This window comes from Phalacrocorax aristotelis, chromosome 2 (genome assembly GCF_949628215.1).
Source record: "Phalacrocorax aristotelis chromosome 2, bGulAri2.1, whole genome shotgun sequence".
NCBI lineage: Eukaryota > Metazoa > Chordata > Aves > Suliformes > Phalacrocoracidae > Phalacrocorax > Phalacrocorax aristotelis.
The window spans coordinates 135,451,544-135,474,530 of record NC_134277.1 but is presented as its reverse complement, the minus strand read 5'-3'; the positions used below and the strand labels follow the sequence as shown (position 1 = coordinate 135,474,530).

General features: G+C 39.1%; 1 protein-coding gene across 3 annotated transcripts in view; it reads right to left on the bottom strand.

Annotated features, from left to right (window-relative positions):
• Positions 1-22,987, bottom strand: part of PKIA (cAMP-dependent protein kinase inhibitor alpha) — a 45,029-nt gene that overhangs the window by 5,641 nt on the left and 16,401 nt on the right. For all 3 annotated transcript variants that reach the window (XM_075085283.1, XM_075085285.1, XM_075085284.1), the window contains exon 2: positions 2,058-2,235. In XM_075085283.1, the coding sequence (XP_074941384.1) occupies positions 2,058-2,208 (151 nt within the window). In that variant the 5' untranslated portion in view covers positions 2,209-2,235. The remainder of the gene's footprint in view (positions 1-2,057; positions 2,236-22,987) is intronic.

The following is a 22,987-nucleotide window of genomic DNA, read 5'->3' as shown; positions in this document are numbered from 1 at the left end:
AAAGCAAATGTACTTGCAGTTTTGCAAGAAAATGCATATAGCTGTAATAAGAATAAAGAAAAAAAGAGAATCAGACATGATGTCTAATATTTGTGTAATAAGGTAGTATTTAGCATAAATTGTTTGACATCCAGCTTGAAAGAAATAAAATATAACCCCCAAACATCTGTTTTCCTCTTAATCCTGTCAGGTGTGATGAATAAATGCATCCCTCAAGCACTAGTATATTATAAACTGGAATTTGGGATGCAAAATATTTTTTAGCCTCTCTTTGGTTTGGAAAGACATGATGGGATAATACACTAATACTCATATGAATGATAATATAATGCATTTTCCAATATTTGTGGTTTGGAGGCTTTTATCCGGCACCTAGGTGTACTAATAATACAAAATTTAACTATATTTTCATTGCATCCAATTCAAACTGCATAACCTCATGAAGAAGCATGCAGGGGTTTTTTGTGTATCTATTACCTAAGGTAATTTTATGAGCATTCTGTACACTTTACTGCAATGATTAAATTACCCAAGCTGCAAAAGAGGTCTCCAAGAAAAATCAGATTCCTGAATTATGTGTTAAAGATTATGCTAACAGTTATTTAAACCATTCTCATCACTACAGAGTTAACCGCATGTACAAAATGCATAACAACATATATTACAGGCACAAAGTCACATTCTTTTTACAGCTCACAAAAGAACACAGTTCTGGTTTACAATCACTCCAACAGCTTAACCTAAAAAACAGGGATTGTTTATATCTTCTAAATGGACAAGACCAAAGACAGTTTTGATAAGTGTAAATTTGAGACTGAAGAAAATGAAAGCAAGAAGGAAGGCTGGCATTATGCATTTCAAATGCCACCTACTGTATATTTTTCCCACGTTTTACATGTATCCCCACATTAAAATAAACATATACACCTACACACATACTAAAGCAGCTTTTTTTTTTACATAGAAAAAATTAAAGGCCCTGCCCAGCTAGAACTGCATGCATCTAGAAGCTATAAGGCCCCAAACTGACAACTGCAGAAGGAATGACTTAGGATGTACTTCAGTCTGAAAGCCAGAAAAAGGATCCTCCCCCTCCAAACAGCACTACAACCACCCAAATGTCACGCTGCCCACATCTGATTGTTCAGTGATGAGACTGGCTCTCAGAACTCTTGCCATTGTCTCTGAGAAAAATACATGCACAAGCAGGGCAGCTGCTTATCAACAGTTTTGTTCTTCATGTGTTTGTTTTCTTCTGCTGTTATTAAAATAAGCATAAGACCTTTTTCCATAAGATCTGAAAAGGGCTTTCAAACATCTGTAAGATCCATTCGCTAACGCCCACCCATGTAACATAAAGATAATTATACAGCCATATTACTGTTTTTATTTAATGTAAGGCCCTTCACCATATACTCTTCCTCCTTCCTCTTAACTGAAGGCGCACAACCAGCTAAAAATTCTGGTAATATTAGAGGTGAAGTAAGATTTAGGATTGCATTAGTGCTAATCACCTTAAAAGAAGGACAAAGTATCAGCAGAAAGGGGAAAGAGACAATTTACCCAGGAACAAAGAGCCAAGTAAAACAAACAACAATACATTGCTATTGCTCTGCCCTCTGGCAGCTGAAAACAAAATTAATTTCCACAACAAGCTTTCAAGCAGACACATGGCTTCTCCTGCAGGCTTCAAATGAAAGAACTTCCATTAAAGGATATTATGACAAGTTGGGTTTTAATACAGACTTCCGTATTTTCTTCCTTATACTAAATTTTCCATAAAGTTCATCCTGACATGGACCCTGCCACTAGGCACTCACTACAGAATGACTTTTGTTTTTTCAGCAATATGTTGTACCTGCAAATAATCACCCTCCCCGTTTATGAAATCTGGGCTTCTCACTGCAGGCAAACCCTGCTGATCTTCCATTATCAGAAAAAAATATTTTTGTTGCTGACGGACAAGGGAATAATGTGTGCACATAAACCACATCTTGTGTACTACTCTTCTCATATTAATTTTAAATAGATATAATAAAAGCCCAAAATGTACTCACCTGCTTTGTTTATATCAAGTTCTGATAACTTTAAGGCCAGTTCACTAGAGTTCCCACCCGGAGAGGACACAAGTATGTCATGTAACGCATTTCTTCTACCTGTTCTTCCTGAAGCAATAAAGTCTGCATATGTAGATTCCACATCAGTCATTGCTAACAAATATCCACATAGCAGTACCTGGATGGGAGAAAAAAAGAACAACACTTAGAACACCAGCAAAACAGATGCCATTATGGAACAGGAATAGAAGAACTAGAGGATTCTCATTGTGGAGTAGATTGGCTGTGCAGTAAGCAGCAAAAGAAGATGCCTCAATCTCAAAATTTGGAGAAATTAGAGAAGAAACAGAGTAGAAAGCAAAAAAGGTGTGTGGATTTTATACAAACCGTATTCAACAGTACTTTAAACAATTTCATTTTTCATACTTCATAGAGTGCTGGTGAGTACTTTATAAAAGCAATGACCTCAGCAACATAATTTCTTTATAAAGCTGTCTCTGCTTTTAATATTAGCTGGGAAGTAGGAGGTAGATAGGGGGTGGAAGAAAGTTCTTTTCTGCATAAAATGCATAGTGTAAGGAGTAAGAAAGTACAAATCGATAACACTTCTGTGTGCAGAACACCGCGCTCATACACAGGCACACCTATGTTTTGTGTATTTTCCTTTCTGTTAGTATTATTAGCTTTGGCATTGTATATAGACCTCTTCAGACTGAACTGATTTATTTTGGTGTCATCGTTGCAAAGTGAACGCATTACCATAAAATGACTGAAACAAGCAGAGACACGCTAACAGAGCAAGCAGAATAGCTAAACTGTAATACAGAGGTTAGAATGCAATGCTCTATAAGCTAGTTATAAACTCAATTATCTTCTAATGAAAAGAAGTTCTATTTCTTATGTTATTATGGAATACTGTGATGATGTGCATTAATGTAAGATCTGCAAAGATATACAGAAATTCCTATTAAAACCTCAGTAAGGGAAAGATTTTCACCCCTGCTAGAGTATGTGCTGTCTCTGCTCTACATCTAACTTGTTCGGATTTTTTTTCTTAATTTATAGAATTGTAACCAGAGACTGGGGGCATAAGGGCAACACTGCACAGCTGCATGCAGTGAGAAGCTTTAGCTATTATTGCTAAAGTAGCTGAAATGTCACATTTGCATAGTGTACAAATCTTTTTAATCCGTTCCTACTGCAGTTGCTGGACACTGATGAAGCCCCTAAAGTCATCACAAACACTTCAGAGCAGCAAAAGATTCAGCTTTCTCTCTTTAAATAAAAAGAAAAACCTAATTCTTTATAAACATTTTTATTTTAAAAATAGATGCATAAGAGGTGACAGCCAACCCTTCCCCACCCTCATCTGAATAACTTCAAAACTCCTGTCCGGTCTTTGTCTTCATTCTAGTCCTCATCGCCCCAGCTTCAGTCAGGTGTGTGATGGTGTACCTATGATGTGTCCGAGAAGCCAAGAAAAGGGTTCCACACCATATTTTATTTAGTCTAAATATAACTATATCAAGTATCATTCCAAGACTGACTTAAAAAGATATTCATTGCTATCAAGCTTTGGCGTCCCATGCCAAATACTGAATGGCTGACAAGATAGTTTTACTCCTATGAACAACCACTATGAAACAGGAAACTGGTTAAAAACAAAACAAAACAAAACAAAAAACCCCAAAACAAACAAAAAAACAAACACCAAACTCAACCCACAAAATCTCTACAATAAACCTAGGGAATGGAAAGAGATCAGCATTAACTGAAAGCCTGCCTGACACACATAAAATAATGTAGTCTCTCAATTAACAAATGCTTTCACAGCATGAGGCCATGTGCATTTCTTCCCATGAAGCGCCCTCTTCCTGAAACACAGCAAGAATATTGAAGCAAACGAGAAGTCTACCATTTGTTCTTTGCCCATGGTGCAGACGTCTCAATGCCAGATGTATCAACCATGTAGTAACGAAACATGTAACTTGCAAAGGTGAAGGGAAACTGTGAGGACAGTTGCGCCGAGGTAAGAACACAGCACAAGTTTTGGAGAAGACCGTGACTGAGGTGGAACAAGCTTGAGGGCTGTAAGGCTGGCAAAATGAGCAGTGTTGTACTCTATAAGCAATTCCCTGGGCTGTACAAACTGCACTCTACAGAATACTCTTCTGTAAGATTATATTCTTCTTGAAATATTCCATCAAACACGGAGAGCACTGAGGGAAATCTCAAGCTTATTTAATTTTAGCTATGAAACAAGCTACAAAGCCATAGGAAAATATGCTTGTGGAGAACTTTTAAAGGTTCATTTTCTATAGGCTCAATATGGTATTGCTAACAACATTCTGATCAAAAAAGAATGTTACCAAACATACATTTATTAACACTTCCAAGTTTTTCTGTCTGCGTCTTCTCCTAAATGTCAAGCACCATTCTGTTTTGTATTGGCACTATCTTGAGACATTACTGCATAGATATGGAACTCCACTGACATCAACCGAGAGCTCCCCTTCCAATGAATGGCTCAATGCCCAGCAGTCTGTAATTATTCACTGAACCAGTCATTAAAGAATTACCATTCACTTCAAAAAACCTTTTTTCCTTCAGCCTCTGTAGAAGGAGTGGAACTTGCTAATAATTCTGTGAAACATTATTTGAATTTCTTAACTATTGCATTAACAGATGTTCCTACATTAAATATTGTGGTCACAGTCCCACTGGGTCTAGTAATTTAATTTTGTTTTTTTAGGTGGCAAAAAAAAATACTCTGCTACATGGGATTGAACTGAAACAAGGAGGCTGCAAACCGCACTTCTGCCAACTGAACCAGCAAACTCAAGAAAGCAGTTCTGTGAGCATAAAGACTAATGAAACCTTCTGTTGCAGGGTTGGATTCCTTGGTAACTGATAAGATACTATCCCACCTGAAGTCTCCCTCAGCTGTGCTTCGTCTTTCCCCCCATGCAGAGTCACTTTGACAAGGGGTTAGTCTGCAATACAGCCCTAGGGATTTTCATATGGCATCTTTCCTTTCCTCAGCTTCTTAGTTTCGTAAAACTCCTAGAAATGTGGGTATCAGACTTCTCTTTCCCCTCCCAACTCCTTCCTCCAAAAGTTGTACTGAAAATTAGTTGAAAGCACTTAAAGAATAATGAGTATGAGGAAAGTAGATAGGCATGGTTGCTATCTTGGATTTTAGCTAGTATTAAAAGATATCTCTGTATCACTCATTAATATTCTGGCTAACATATAACTACACCTGCAAAAGGCCTACTTCTATATCGTATGCAAATCAAGTGAGCCTCATAAGGAGTACAATTAGTATCCAGAGAATGCAAGAGGAGAAAAAGGTGACAAGAACAGTATAATTTAATAGGTACAGAAATAATCAGTATTTGTGTTCTCACAAAAGTTCCCCAAATACTCCTTGGTCTCCACAATCCAATTTCAGTGTTAAACTTTCCATTCCTATGCTATATATAACAAATCTTATCCCCCAAGTTTCTGAAGCTAACTGTCAAATTTCTACAATTGTTTTCTTTCTTCTGCGTACTTTGGTTTTATTGAAAGAACTCTTAAAAAAACCTAAAAAGTTAATGATGGCTTCACAGACGAAATCCCAATTTGACTGCATGCTGTAATCATTCAGTGAAACAAGGTGCTACACTGCGCCATTCTTCTCAAGAATTTGGAAGTGAAAGTACGGGAATTATGTAGCACACCAGCATGAATTAGAAATCAGTTACTATACAGTTTATGGGCTAGAAGTACCTAGGTATGTTCAATTTAGCCTATTTAAAGGACTAGCTACCTAAAAGAACACCAGACACATTTAAAGTACCTCCACTAATGGGTATTTATTATTATTTTAAAAGGAAGACAGAGTAAGAACGGGCAGTTGACACATGGCTTGTCTATGGGTTTTGGCATACGACGCTGGCTAGCACAGGAGAGCTGCCATTTTCTTGGCAAACCTGCAGGGTAAGACTAAGATCCTTCAATGTTTACTCCCCCTCCTTCTCCACACATGCTTAATGATGGCATTGAATAAGGGATTTTCAAATAAATCTCTCCCAGGCTTTGGCTGCTAAATGTTGTATCACGATCAGCACATTATTTAAATATAATTATCTATATTCAGCTTTCATAAGGGAACAAAAAAAAAGAGAGAGAGAACTTGTCATTTAATAGCATGTCTGCTTTAGAGAAGATGTATAATTATGCTTTTAAAATAAATTTTGGTTCCAAATCTAGCCTTAGCTTAGAGACAGGGCTCTTTCCACTGAGGAGATAGCTCTATTCCACGGCAACCTGTACCTAGATTCTCATCTCATGCATGGTCTGCTATGCTGAAAGCTGAAACAGAGCAACAATTTAACAAGTGTACTACTTCCACAAGAAATTACACCTGTTCTGCTATACAATAGTAATGCTTATATACAAGACGAACAAGAAAATGGCACTTACTCCTGAAAACCAGTTAAAGGAAATATAAATGCCCATGCCAGTTACCCAGCTGGACAGTATTTTAATCTGCACTTTGGAAATGCTTTACGTAGTTTTGTCTGTTTCATGTTTCTGAAGTGAACACCTCTATAAAACAGTAATGTAGAACAAGTCACTTTTTTGACAGTTAACATATTTTTACTGTGAACATAGTATATGTAGTACTCCTAGTGCTAAGATGATCTTAATGGAAATTAGTGGGCAATTCAAATGGTTAAACAGTGAAACAGAACAAAGAAAATGACCACTAGAGGTTTTTTTTAACCAGAAAAAAAATTAAGAAGCTGTTTTAAACCTGCATAAGAAAAGTGCTATGCGGTTGGATATCCTTTAGCCCATAACCTATGCAAAGAGATCGTTCACTGAGACAGTTAATAGGTTTTCCTTCTGCGTTATCTAGGTTACATTTTACCTAAAGAAATCTATAGAACTAAAAGCTATATAGTTAAATTCCCACTATGACCTTGCCCAGGCAAATTTCATTATGCCCATGAGTGTAAGGATTTGGTCTTTCATCTACCACTTAATTTCAGTTCACAAATTCAGTTTTGTCTTCCACTATTCCATAAAAAAGGGCAGTGAAATAACAGCAGCAAATTAAAAAAAAGGCAAATGTAATCAATGAAGCAAAACTACAAAGACCTTGGTTCTTTGCAAAGATATAGTACGGAAGTTGCCATTCCCACAGACAACTATTGATGTTATTGGAAGTAATTATAAATAACAAATGTTTTGATATTTTTAAATTAACACCCTATGAAGGAAACAAATCACAACATTCGAGGATCCACACGATGACTCTATGTTAGGGAATGGAAGAGGGTGAGTTCCCATCTACCATCATTAGTCACTGCTTAACCTAAAGAGAATACTGAATGACAAACAAAATGTGTTTGAGAAGAGAGGCATCTATTGCTGTGCGACTTTTTTACTTGCAGTTGGTGGATGCACCTCTTGGTTTCTGATGCTCTGATACTCCCTATGAACAACTAAATCCATTGTTATAGCACCTCATAACCATAAAGATGGATAAGGGCTTCAAGCAGGATGGGAGCTGTCAAGCTCCTCACGTGACACACATCTGGCAGCCCTGCGGAGCGTTCCCACATCCAGCTGAGCTGTGGGAAGGTTGATGTTACAGGGTTCTGGCAGGATGAGAACAGATATGCAGCACTACAGTTTATTTGTTTAGAATGGTGTGGTGCTCCAAAACAAGGAGCAGGATTAACACAATACTGAACAAATACAATGTTTTGTTCAAAAGGAATGGTTTCAGCCTTTGGGGAAAGCCTGTCCACTGGGGCCTCTATATGGCAATCTAGCAGCACTCCTCTTGGAACAGAGACATGACACAAGAGGCAAGCCCACAGAAGAGTATGAATGCAAAATACACCCCTCAACAGGGAAAAGGAGCTCTTCCTCAACTGCTGGATTACTGGAAAAGCTCAGTCTGTTGAGGATTGACAACAGACTGGCAGCTTGGAAATGCTTTGTGCAAAAAAAAAAAAAAAAAAAGAAAAAAAAAAGAAAAAAAAAAAGGACTTTCTGCAGAAACGTAGAGTAGATGTCTGCTTAGCATCAGGACATTTAGTGGAGGGGAGGGCAGAAGTTGTGTGGGCTTTCCTCATGAAGCATCTCTATCTTCCGAACCTTGCCCTCAAGTCAGGATTCTTGCTATAAGCAAGTTTGTTCTCTCAGATGCTTCCGTCAACAAGTGCCAGCCTGCACAGCCAGTGCTTTAAAGGTATTGATCAATGCGCTTCTCATTAGAAAACACATCTCTGATGTCTATTCTTTAGAGAATTTGTCAAGCACACTCTAGTGACTATTTTTGTAACACCCATATCTCCTCCATTCACTGCTACATACAACAGCATGTATAAGGCTTTATGGGGTAAAAGAAGAACAAAACACTGAACAGTCATGATCAGTAGTCTGCAAAGGTTTTGGGCCAAACTGCTGTGAACCACTGTAATCCTTACAGGCAACTTTTCAACTGAAAAAACTTATAGGTTTAGCCAACTTATAACTGAAGGTCTGATAGCAAAATAGCTCTGTGAATTACCTGCAGAGCCTTCTAAACAATCAGTGGTACAAAGGCAATAATGGGGAACCTACTCAGATAAAGGGTTTTCTATCAAACAGATTTCCAATTTTTGGCAGGAGCTATGGAATGGCCTAAGAATGAGATTCACTGGACTAATTTTAAATGCCTGTGTACACATATGTAGGTTAGTACCTATGAGGTGATTCATCTGATCCATATTAGGCATTTGTTTTAGAATGAATGCAATTAGTACCTTCAATGTGCTTATCTCTTCCTACTGAAGAGAAAAAAAGTCTAGAAGGTGAGCAGAGGTCTTTAGTATACATGCATTAAGTTAGGTGACTACTCTAGGTGACCTAAAAGGATTCTGGTCCATTGGATTTTTAAATTCAGCATATGTAAAATGCTTATTCACATAAGACCTATTCCCCTCAATATCTTTTTTTTTTCTCTGCAGATATACAACTTGCTAGATATTACTTTACTAGTAGTAATGCTTTTGAGGTCAAAGCAAATCACGACTTCATTCTCTTAAAAAAAAAAATCAAACAAGAAATGGCACAAAGACATTATGCAGTACATTGTTGTGTACTTCTCCAGTTAAATGGGAACCAGCTGTGTTTTTTAAGAAATAGCTCCATAGTGCAAGGCAACCTCCATTCATTTATAAGGGCTGAAATACTCAGCTGAACTATACATTTGAACGGCTAAACATCCCTAAGTAATTTTTTATAGTTACTGCAATTCCTAACAGCAAACCATGAAACCAACATAAAGATGCATGATCTTTAGCTGGTTACAAGCCAAGAAACATAGACCATCTCTTCCATGTTAAGATGTGCCCAATCTGATAAAATGCTAGGGTAAGAACTAACATGAGCCTTGCTCATCATTGTTTTAAAATGTCACTAAAGGTAATGGTTAGCAAGAAGGTGTTACCTAGCATTGCCAAGACTTATCTATGCATGTGCTGGGTTGGGGTAATATGATGGAATTACAAAACCACAATGTGGGCATGAAGAATCAGATTTCAGTATGGGAGATATCATTGAAAAAAGGTACTCAGGAGGATAAGACCAGGAAGAAAAAAAAGCAGATGGAGATGGGGAGCAAGCAGCAATTGCCTTAGAGAACTGAGAGTTCAGTTAGAGAAACCAGTTCACAGAATCACAGAATGGAAGGGGTTGGAAGGAACCTCTGGAGATCATCTCGTCCAACCCCCCTGCTTGAGCAGGCACACCCAGAGCAGGGGGCACAGGAATGCGTCCAGGTGGGTTTTGAACGTCCCCAGGGAAGGAGACTCCACAGCCTCCCTGGGCAGCCTGTTCCACTGCTCTGTCACCCTCACAGAAATAATTATTTTCTCATGTTTAGCTGGAAGTCCCTGTGTTCCAACTTGTGCCCATTGCCCCTTGTCCTGTTGTTGGGCACCTCTAAAAAGAGTCTGGTCCCATCTTCTTCACACCCACCCTTCAGATACTTGTAAGTATTGATGAGATCCCCCCTCGGTCTTCCCTTCTCCAGGCTAAACAAACCCAAGTCTCTCAGCCTTTCCCCAATCATCTTCGTAGATCTCCACTGGACCCACTCCAGTAGTTCTCCATACAGTTAAGCCTGTACAACCAGAAAGATAAAACAGCTGGAGGGGTCCACCACAGTCAAAGCTATCAAGAGGTACCCAGTGGGCTAACTTGACTCAAGGAACTCACACAGGGCCACTGATTTAAACGACGGGTTTGGCTCACTGAAAAGACATTTTATGGGAGTGGGGGGAAAGCCTCAGACATCTTATAGCAGGAAGATAACCTAGTCAGATGCTAACAATATTTTATACTAATTCTTTGTATGGCATCTTTGTATTTAATAGTCACTAAAAAGACTGATTTTAACATTGTGGAGCTTATTTACTAAGAAAACAGATATCAGTTTCCTCCTTCTGGAGGATACCATCTTAAATATTTTAATTTTACAACCTTGGAACACAGAGTATTTCCACTGCTTTCTGCTGAACCAAGATCTAACACAATTACAGTGCATACTTTGTTTCCAGGCAATACTCATATCATTACAATACCCGTTTTCCCCTGAAATTGCAGTACATGAGGTTATCTTAGAAGACCTTTTTATCTCACTGCAAGAGATTTGGCAAGAGAGTTATCTTTCCTATTACACTGCTCCCATTCCCAAGTTAACTAAAGTTTGTATTTTGTGATGTTCTGCATTCTGACAATTTGATATGTTTACAGCATCTACAACAGCCGTTTGTAGGTAACAAAAGCATTTCAAAGGAAAAGCATAGCGTTAGAACAGCAAAAAGAAATTGTCTAGATAACAGTATCATGACACCATTTAAATCTTAGGCTGTACATTTTCCTGTGTGGGCAGGAAGGTGGACCAGCATTTTCATAAGGTTTCTTCCAGACCTATTAGCTAGGATTCTTCAATGTTTCAGTACAATGTGTAGTCTAGCTATCAAGTATTCAAGATATCCTTAAACTCTTCCTTAGCATTTAAAAAACAACTGTCCCCCTCAAAGTCACTTGCCTCAAATCTTGAAGACATTGTAAGCCAGTAGACAGATGCAACATTTGTTGTATCACATATCTTTTCAGCAGGTTCTGGTGGAATAGCTCAACTGTCTGCATGTGACTACCTTTTAAAGTCATGCAGTAATGACTCATCATGAAAGTATGTGTTGCAGCATCCAGAACAGAAGAGCTTGAGTTTATTACTGTTTCTTTTTGGGTGGTGGCAAAAACAGCACTGGAAGGAGGGGATTTGCCTTTTTTAATAGCAGATCATCCACAACTGTATGTTGCCAAATATTAAATATTGGTTCCTACATTTGCTTTTAATAAAATCAGATTACCTCTTGCAAAAACAAAGCTGCTATAGTATAATATGCTTCTGCTAAAATCTTATATTTCACATGTAAGCTTGGAGTTTGCCAAGAATACCCCCAATGACACCATACTTTTCAGTATTTGCAAAGATAAATACCACTGGGCCAGCAGACAAACAGCTTTTTAACACAGGTATTTGAACCTCTTTGTGCCACAATACATTAATCAGTATTTCATTCATGGCATATTTGGCCAACTTTTTGGCTTGCCAATAATAAATTAACTTCTCCGTGCAAATTTTTTTCCTGTGGCAGGCATTTAACGTCCTCTTTACATTTGAATTAGTTTTCCCAGCCACCAGACATTCTGCCTTTCTTTTAGTTACTTATCTAGAAGCTACGAAAAAAGCACAATTTGGCTGACAGCATTTCAGGCTTTGTAACTTAAAAGCACTTGAATTTATTATATCTCACATGATACATTCACATTTTATATCACATATCATTTCACTTCAGTTTCCTTTTAGTCTCAGCCTTACATTTTTCAAGGTTTGCATCATTTTTATATTCTGTTCCCATGTGTACACCGACTACTTTAGAGTCTAAGCACTGCCTGGCTCTGTTGCTATGCAACAGCATAGCCTACTTAGGGCTTCCTGAAATAATCGTCTCAAATATGCTTTTTTTAGACTTGTTTCCAGCAGGAATACTGCTTCTTTATAATGGACCACTGATATTATTACCACAATATTAGACACTGGTCACCTGGGAAGTTTTGGTAGCTACCTAAGAGGACAAAAACCAATGTTATCGCTTGCAAAATTCAGGACATACCTCCTGCATTAGCACAGGGATGTAAATATCTCCAGTAGTGCTATATGTTTGCCACATGTTCTCCAGTATATGACAGCCATATATTTATAAGGAGAAAGAAAAAAACCTTAATTGTTGTTTGTCTTACTTTATTTCATTCAAGGGGGAAAAAAGCATTCTCTATTTAACGTAGAATAAGCCACCAGTCAGAAAAAAAAAAAGCCCTCTTTCACATGAAGCCTCTTACAAATGTGATCGGCTCAACAGAAGGAACATACATGAAAATATTCTATGTTGCAATTCATTACACAGTAAGTTGATTTCAGAATCCTTTAGGACAAGATTCCACATTTTAAAAATCACATTAAAGATGCCGTGAACTGGGGCCGCATTTGCTTTTTGAGGTACCTTTTAACAGCCCTTGAGAAACTGTCCTGTAAAACATTCAGTCTTTCCAGCCTCAAACAGCGCTTTTCTTGTTACAGCCTTCTAGTGCTGCTGCTGCAAGAGTGAACCGATGTGATTTGTTTCTTATTACTGGCTTATTTGGGAATCTTAAGTTAATTTATTTCTATAACAATATGTTGAGCAATATAAACACAGGGATCTTTAAAGCATCAATCAACTGGGCCATGCACCAGGCTGGGGGATCAAAGGAAGGAGGCCTAATAGTACAAAAGAGATTTTAATGAAAGGAAATATTTTACCTCATATTCTTTTCTTTTCCTTGTCAACCTTAGCATGCTCAGCAGCAGTTACGTCTATGGATAGCTGTGTGTTATCCCAGATCTCAGTTAGAGAGGGTAAGCATGTTTCCCAGACCCAGAGGAAATAGGAACAAGGTTTAAATTATGGCTGTTGCAGAGGCGAGTCCACCTGCAGTCTTTTAAAGGAAGAAGGGGAAGAGACCAGCAATTTTGTCTTGTTTGCAAGATCCTAAGTCAAAGATGACTTTCTTAAAAAGAGTAGACTGTGGTAGGCACAGGAACAGGCTTCTCAAACAAATACATGAGGTAGTGTAAAGAGGTAACTTTCCATATCCATATGCGTAGCCACACGCATGCATAGTAGGCAAGCTATCCAAGTATATGATTCAGCAAGGTTTAGTGAGTGTGACTCTCTCCAAGTGATAAATTTCAAGTCTCTATTCTTTAAAACCACATAAAAAGTACAGCTCAGACTCAAATTGCTATCAATACTGTTTTGAAAGCAAAGAGGTCAAGACCTGAAGAGCAGCAACATTTACAAGGATCTCCTTTATGGTCAGCAAACAGCCTGAGACATGAAAATGATGCCTGATCAGCTGGAGGAGAGAAAAACGTTAATAAGGAAATCTTTTATAACAGGGAAACCCTTTAGTATGCTCAGTCTGCACTTTAAACTTTGCAGTATTTATGAACATTTAAAAAGACAGGTTAAATAATTTCTAACATAAAAAGACAAAAAGAAAGCCCTCACATTTGCCATGATAAGTTTGAAGACGGAACCTTACTGACCTCTTTTGCATGTCCACATTCAAAAAAGTATCTAATTAAGCAAAGAGGAAAAAATGTTAAACAAACAACCTTTCTTCCTGAATAACCCTTTGTGACCCGGGATCATTTTGAACACTCGGGATTGAAAAATCTGCACTTTAGAGAGCTGTCCTTAACAATGCTGACACAGTTCCATGTGCTGGTACCAGATGGAAACTAAAAAGTGGCTTGCATATGCTAATATTTAATTAGCAATTGTGCTGCATTACACAATCTGTCCATGACATTCAGATATAAGATGCATTTCTAGATGCAAATCCAGGTGCTCTGACAAATATGATACCCAACAGCAAGTGAGGAAAATACAGGCTCTGAAAACCACAGCTACTTAAAATCAGTGCTAGTTACAGCTTTGAATCAAATATTGCTTTTGTCCCCAATTTCAAGCCAAACTAAAGCTCAAATATTTAATTCTTGTCTCTCTAATGTCCCAATTCCCCATCTAAAAGAAGAAAGGGCCAAATGAGGAAGATAACGGTGGGCAACTTACAAGAGGGGGCGGTGGAGGCATATAAACAAAGCAGAATTTCCTTGACTCTCACAGAGCTCATTGATTTCAGCCAGCCATAACAAATTGGTCAATCACTTTAAGAGATGGCCTATTAAAAAAGCATACAGTAGACATTTTATACTCATGCCAAGAAAAGTTATCCAACCAAACTAACACATTATTGCTGCAGCTCAAGCTCTTAATTCTAGCTCACAACTCTCCCTTTCACAGCAGTTGCTGAGTACTAAGAAATGTTAAGAGCCTAGGAAGAATCTGAACATAGAGTTCTTCCTACATGCATAAAAACAACAAAATGCAATAAAGTGCAAGCCATATTTTCTGGATATGAGCATAAACACACAGGTATGAGCAGAAACAAAAGAACTTACAGAAACCCTTACTACTATACAAAGTTCCTGAGAGAAATTCATGTTGTCAGACCACATGAGTACTTCCATATTTGACCTGAATATCTTACCTGACCATTCAGAGGCCGTGCAAAGCATAGAACCTCTCCTTTTATCTACCTGCTGGTGTATTACGGATAGTGAAAGGAAATACCAGCTGTCTGCTTACAGTAAGAATGTATATGTAGGCAGAATATTTCCTAAGACTTCCAATTCTGAAACCCTGGCAAAGGGGAAAAAACCTCTTAAGAACAAGAATCACCCATGGATATGAGTTTCTGGATACCATTTTTTCCATAAAAGGCAAGCTACAGGTATAACCTCAAAGAGGAAGAAGATAACTATATAAAAGAGGTTGCTCCAAATCTAAAGCAATAGAAAACCACACATGCATCTCTTACAGTCACTGCAGAATTTCCTTGTTCAAGTAAAAACTTTAGAAATAAAGATAATAAAAGAATTAAGCAATTGAGGACCAGTGAAGAGGAGAGACATACAGGTAGACCCTGGTAAGAAAGTGTGTAAAAATAAACCCAAGTAGACTCTAAAGCTGAGCAGGAAGAAACAATCAACACCAAGTGCCTCCCAGCAAAGAAGAGAAAGAAACCTCCTTTATAGCCGTTACTCCTCCTGGCAAAGATTTTGGGATGCTGACAGCTAGCTGTAAGCCTCTACCCCATCCCAAATAAACTGTCCACCTTTGAACCTTGATGAACATGGGAAGGACCATAATACCAGAGAAAATTAGTAGATACCAGGAAAGTTTCTTACACAACAGTTTGAGCGTTCAGGGTCAGGGAACTTCAAAAATTGCCTCATCCATCCGTGTAAATATACGTAGACATACCTGCTGAGATGGGTACCGTTAAATATTCACTCCATCTGCATAAGTGCTTCTATCTAGACATACTTACCAGTACAGTCCGTGAGTTTAGTAGATTTTCTATAAGCTGTATAAGAACTGCCTCATATTCCAAATATTTGTCTATTTTAAAAAGTTTTCTTTCATAAATAAAATAATTTAGCTTTAATAAAAGCTAAAACTATTAGCTTTAAAGAATCACCTGTGGGTTGACCTTGGCTGCCCACCAGATGCCCAGACAGCTGCTCGCTCACTCCCCCTCCTCAACATGACTGGGGGAGAAAATAAGATGAAAGAGCCAGTGGGTTGAGATAAAGACAGGGAAATCTGTTACCAATTACGAGCACTGGCAAAACACGCTCTACTTGGGGAAAATTAATTTACTGCCAATTAAGTTAGGTTTGGATAGTGGGAAACAAACACAAAACAACACCTTCCCTCCACTCCCCACTTTTCCCCAGGCTCAGCTTTACTCCTCACTGCTCTACCTCCTCCCCACCACCCAGCAGCCCAGGGGGATGGGGAATGGGAGGGTGCAGTCAGGTCAGTCCATACCAGTTCCTGTCTCCTGCTTCTCCCTCCTCACACTTCTCCCCTGCTGCAGCATGGGTCCTTCCCATGGGCTCCAGCGTGGACTCCCCTCAGGGTGCAGTCCTTTCATAAAATATCAGGCAGCTCTAGTGTGGCACATACTGGCAGGAAAATACCTGCTCCACTGTGGTGTCCTCCACAGACCACACAGGAATTCCTGTTCTAGTGCCTGGAACACCACCTCCTCTTCCTCCTCCTTGTTCTTCTTCAACCTTTGTGTTCCCTCTGCTGTTTCTCACTCTTTTTGTTTCTTCCTCCTCTACCCGTGTGGCAGTATTTTTGCCCTTTCTTAAATATGTTTTCCCAGAGGCACCACTGTCTTGGCTGCTGGGCTGAGCTGGGCCCTGCAGTGGGTCCATGCAGCTGACTGGAACCAGCTGTGTCCATCATGGGGCAGCCCTGGCCTTCCCTCACAGAGGCCACCCCTGCCGACACCTCACTGCCAACACCTGGACACCAACATCCAGTATACCCATCAATATGATTGAGATTCGTCACAAGATACTAAGTGGATATAAATGGCCATGAGAAGCACTTACTATGCTTTCCAGTGTCTTCCTTAAACTTCACTAATTGCTGAGACTGCTCTTCTGTCAGTTTCTTTCACTTCAGACTGGGAAGTCACAGGCACATGATGATCTCATCCCTTACACGTCCCCGATAACTCACAGCTGATATGAAGCAGTCTCGAAGGAAGGCTGCTGCGTGGCCAGTATGTTGATACCATGAGAGATAGATAATAGGCCCTATTCTCTACTTGCCAGTCTTTACCATCACAGACCAAGAAAATCTCAGTGCTCTCAAAGATCATGATCATTGTAGCCATGACTTTTATGGACACCAGAAGCAGTGTGTTTTTCCCCAAGACTGAAGCCCTTGTTTTACATGGGACGCCAAGGAATCTTTTCTCTGTTATTTTAAATAACTTAAACATGGGATTAGCTTTGACATTTTTAGGTTTCTGTACTAAGAAAGGTAGAGGAGGAGTATATACCAGCTTTTCAAGCCTATAGGCTACTTCCATGAAAGCGTTCACTGTAGAAACAAAATGACAAGTTTTTTCAAGATCACACCACATTATTCAGTTGAATTAATGCCTCTTAGAAGAGCAAGAAGTGCCAATGATGCAAGCATGTTGCAAGAGGTGACACGTTTGCTTGTGGGTTAACTCTAAGCATTGATTAGCTTGTTTGAGTAAATAATCCAAGAATAATAGGTAAAAAGATGACATTTGCCCACATGCAAGTAACATGGCAAGTCTGGGTGAAGGAACTCTGTATGTAGAGAAAGATATTTTCAGTTTCATGTGACCCGTATGAGATACGAGGACATAATGCTCCAGAAATTAGTAAAGAGCCAACATTTTTAAAAAGTATCTTGGGATAAGTAGTGAAAAAAACCTAGCAAGCCCAGGCCTCTTATTTTCTGAAAATTTGACTTAATGTAATGTTGAAATGTAGGATAACACCCGAGAAACTTGAAAATATAGCGCAAGCTTCAAGACCTGGAATTGATGACAAAACCCCACTGATTTCAGCTGAGTCAGAAATTCACCCACACTGTAAAAAACATTAAGGGAAGAAAGGGAGGGAGGAGGAGACAAAGATGTTTTTCTTTCTATTACGAGGCAATTAATGCCCACATTTTCTAACATGACTATTTACACTGGATTAAAAGCTTCACTGAACATGTGCTTCATAGGCAACCTTTTGGTAAGTAGATTTTAACTTCTACTGCAATGTCTTTGAAAGTTGTCATCCCAACCACCAAAAAAGATCTTTTCTAACCTTACCTTGAACAAAATTTTCCAATGCTACTACATAGCTTATACCTACAGCCTCTTCATGATCAAACAGAAACAGCACCATTGTTTTCAAACAAATAGTACTGATATTTGCAAAACAGATAATATTCCATACTTGTTTTCAACACAGACTCCAATGAAATCAGAGCTGAACTAAAAATGGAAAGACAAGATGTATCTTAATTTCAGAAAAGCTTTTCAGCACAGTCTGGGTGAAATAACATTCAGGTGAGAAAGATCTTAACTATACCCTGCTCAGCCTTGGTGTCTTTCTATGTTAAATCTTTCTTTCCAAAATGTTCGTCCTCCCCTTAAGCAATTTGCTTGTTAACCCTTTGTCAGAAATATCTTTAAGTATTGCTTTCAGAATCAAGCAATATTCTCCCCCTTTTGTATCTTGCCACTCTTCTTGCTCAGCCACCTACAGGGATTATTCAAATATTATTGAAATATTACTCAAATATTAAAATAAATGAAAATTTTAACTCAATTCTATTATTAATTAGAAACCTTTTTTAAAAGTTTAAACATGCGAAACACTGAAAGAAAAATGAAAATCAATAATCTGGAAGGCTAATTGAAACAGAAAACTATTTCCCCAGAGCTGACCTTTGGATGAAGACTCACACACTCTAGGCACTTCACTTCTGTGTGAAGCACTGCTGAATCCACATGTCTTGACACGTGTCCCCTCCTTTCCACAGAGCTATTTTGCATGATGTCATTACTGGAATAACACACTTGTATCCAGACAGCAGTGATCTATATGTGCCAAGGTACTTTTTGGGAATCACTACAAATCTTTTAGCCATTTGACTTGTATGCCAAACTTATCTGTAAAGTCAAAGAGAATTTGGCTATTTGCCTGAAACCCCACATACATTGCATTATATAACATGATGATTCTTAGGTCCATTAAAGCTATTTTTAAGTGAGTTATTCTCCTGTTTGCCATACCTTGGTATACTGCTGAAGGGACTACCAAAGCTAATGGGCTCAACAGAAAGTAAAAAGAAACTTTATCAAATTTGCCCCACAAAAAATAAACACAAAAGGATTAAAAAAACCCAAACAACTTTTTCTTAAAAAACATGCAACTGGACTGCAGAAAGTATGTAAAGGTGTTCAGATTCTCCACGCCTGACAACTGAAAGAGGATATTATTTGAAGACAGGATTAAAATGAAGGGCTATGCCATCCTCGTGACAGCAACAGTAGCACAGAGAAAAGCAGACATCATATTCACCTTAGTAATATAAGCAGAAAGAGGAGGGGTTTGTTAATTTTTAAAAAACAAACAAACAAAATGCCCACACTCCCAGGGAAAACACAACTGCACCTCTCCCACTCATCACACACAACACCAAACAAATGCTTCTTACCCAGTGAAGCTTATTTGAAACATTTTTTCAGTCAGCTTTCCAGTTAAATGGTAACTTGAAGAAAAAAGAAACAAAACCAAAAATACCACCACACAAAAAGCCCCCAGATAAGCTAGACAAAACAAACCACACCACCACTTCTAATTTGATTAAATAGAGATGGTGATTACATTGCCAAAGGCAAACTGTTTTAGTCTGATTATTAAGCACGTAATCAAATACTCCAGTGAGCTCTAATGTTACCACATAAAGTTTTTACGAAGCAGCATTATGTCTTTCAGATACTACAACAGTAATCATCAAGTATTTCAGAGCTAAACCTTACGACTCAGAAAATTTTTGCTCTTTCAGCTTCATATTGAGTTCGTTCTTCTGCATTCTTCCTATTAATCTTGGTCACGCTAAAACAACAATAACAGGGTAGAAGAGCTCCAGAGACAGAGCCATGCCTGATATTAGATAAAAAGAAGGTTCATTCTTAGAAACAAAGGGCTGATTAGGTACATCTAGAAGAATAAATAGCTTTAAGTCAGCTCATGTGCTTCATTAAGAAAAATTACTCTCAGTATACTATTATAAGGCTAAATATCTTTTTCCTTAAAACAGAGGCAAAAACATGCTATGTTGCAAGGCTATTTCTATTTACTGTGAAGAAGTCTCAAAAATAGTGTGTTGATCATGGTTAACACCTAATAGCCCAGTACAGAATTTAGTAGCTATAATCCTATGCTAGTTGTGTTATAAGAAAGCATGAATTATAAATAGGTAAAAGTGAAGTATAAACTATAACAGTGCAGGATGATTAGACAAAAAAACAGTACTCTGTGTAAAGTGATTACTTTCTGTTAAGCCACTAGGAACAATGCTGGAAAAGATACTATCTCTTCTGATTCTGAAGGGGGGGGAGGGGGAGGTGCTTTTTCTATCCAGAACACGTATTTATTCACTAGCTTTCCTTAACAAGCCCGTGCAAAAAGACTTTGGCAGTTGTTGGAAGTGAATACACATCAGGAGACAAAGCTACAAAGCCTCCTAGAACAGTGTTAGCAACATTCACAATAAAAAAATAACCCACCACAAAAAAAAAAACCAAGAGTCATGAACTTCTACACTCTTTGCTTCATTGCTGTTGTTTCTTGTCCCACACAAATACAGTCTGAATGATATACATTTACTAATTTAAATTCATTTACTTCCCAGGGCTGCCTGAGATTTCACAGATTTCAGCATGTGATGGAGCTTTTCTTGAATATCTTCTATGTGGGTGGGTTTGATAGAAGGATAAGTTTAGTTTGCAATGCCTGTTGTCACATATCTGTGTTCTTCTGCACCAGATTAAGGTACATTAAACAATGACAAACTCAACAACTAAATATGGAACTGCTTATTTGGTTTGCTTCTCATTGTCTTAGTGAGATTTCAGTTCGCGTGGCAGCATAAGAGAAGCAATCTCTTTACAAAGAACACTGTGGTCATGTCTTACAGGTTCTGAATACCAGCTTGCCATAGCTCTGCTCCTCATCTGGAAGTTTGAGAACCATATCGTCTTGGCACTTCAGTACTGTTCTGCTGCATCTGCACACTTTCTGTGAGGCAGGTCTAACTGAAGCTGTCTTTTGCATGATCTTAGATCAGCTTATTCCTGTGAAATAAGCGTTGAATGACAGAAAAGCTAGTCTCGTGCATAATAGCTAGAGCTAGAAGGAATTCCAGAACTGTTCATATATTTTACTCCAGAGCCAATTAAAAACAACAAAAAATAATCTAAGGAGCACAATCCAGAAGTGGAAGCTTCCTGTTTTTCAGCGTACAAATCATAAGTTTACAGAGTCAGGCATCATTTGTCTGTGAAAAGGCACAGGACAAGAAGGAAAGCAATTATGCTTGTACACAATAAACCAGTTTCAACCTACCCATTACACTGGTGATTCTGTCCTCTGCTTGGACATAACTTCAGGTTCCTTGAGGCTGAGTCCAGGTCTCCTCCTTCCTTGACATGAGACCATTATATGGAAGATGAGCAACAAGAGTCTCTTCTTCCCTACCTCCACACAGAGATATTAAGTTAAACTCAGACCCTGTGTCAGGACTGTTAGGTCTGTACAGGCATGCCTACTTAATCAACAGATCTCTTTGAATCACAGAAAAAACTTTGGCTGAAAGGGACACCTGGAGGCCATCAAGTCCAATAACCGCTTGCTCAAAGCTAGGCCATCTTCAACTTCAGCCTGGTTGCTCAGGGACTTCAAAGAAATACTGAGTATCTCTGAGGATGGAGATCCCCCAGGCACTTTTGACAACCCGTACCAGTGCTAAACCATTGTTGCAGTGAAAGATTTCTCTTTCACGCAGTTGGAATTTCTCTCATTGCAACTTGTGACCATTGCTTCCTACTCTTCTGTTTTACACCTCCAAGTGCAAGGTCTTGCACCTGGGTCAGGGCAATCCCTGGTATCAATACAGGCTTGGGAATGAAGGGATTGAGAGCAGCCCTGCAGAGGAGGACTGCGGGGTACTGGTGAATGAAAAGCTGGACATGAGCCAACAATGTGCACTTGCAGCCCAGGTCAACCATATCCTGGGCTGCATCAAAAGACGTGTGGCCAGCAGGTCGAGGGAGGTGATTCTGCCCCTCTACTCCGCTCTGGTGAGGCCCCATCTGGAGTGCTGCGTCCAGCTCTGGAGCCATCAGTACAGGAAGGACATGGACCTGTTGGAGTGGGTCCAAAAGAGGCCCATAAAAATGATCCAAGGAATGGAGCACCTCTCCAATGAGGACAGGCTGAGAGCATTGGGGTTGTTCAGCCTGGATAAGAGAAGGCTACGGGGAGACCTTACTGCAGCCTTCCAGTACTTAAAAGGGGACTACAGGAAGGATGGGGGCAGTCTCTTTAGCAAGTCTATTGTGACAGGACAAGGGATAATAGTTTTAAACTAAAGGAGGGTAGATTTAGACTGGATATAAGGAAAAAAATTTTTATGATGAGGGTGGGCAACCTGTTCCACTGTTTCACCGGAGAGGTTGTGGATGCCCCATCCCTGGAAACTTTCAAGGTCAGGTTGGACAGGGCTCTGAGCAACCTGATCTAGTTGAAGCTGTCCCTGCTTACTGCAGACAGGCTGGGCTAGATGACCTGTAAAGGTCCCTTCCAACCTAAACCATTCTATGATTCTAAGAAAAGCCTACGTCATCTCCATAACCCTTCCTTGGGTAGTGCAGTGAAACCTCCTGCAGTGTCTTCTCTGTGTAGAACAGAGTTCATCATATCATACCACATCATATGCTCCAGCCTCATAATGGTTTTGGTAGCCTCCACTGAACTTGAGTTGGTACGTCAGTATCCATTTTGCACCCAGGGGTCCAAATGACTGCAATAGCACACTGCTGCCTCACTCTCTGATCCTAAACTCACTACAAATCCTAGTTACCAGATCATAAACAGTCTTAGGTGAGAGACAAGATGGTACACATGCAGAAAAAGTCTGGCCAGCCATTCTAGATGCTCACAGTTTTTAAGTAAAATAGGAAAGATTACAGTCTTGAATTCAGTCTCCTAAAAGGTACATGTAGTTCCCAGTTATTTTCTTGGCTCAAGAGCCCAGTCTCATTAAAAGCACTGTAGAAGCAAAGGGTACTGGTTGACAGAG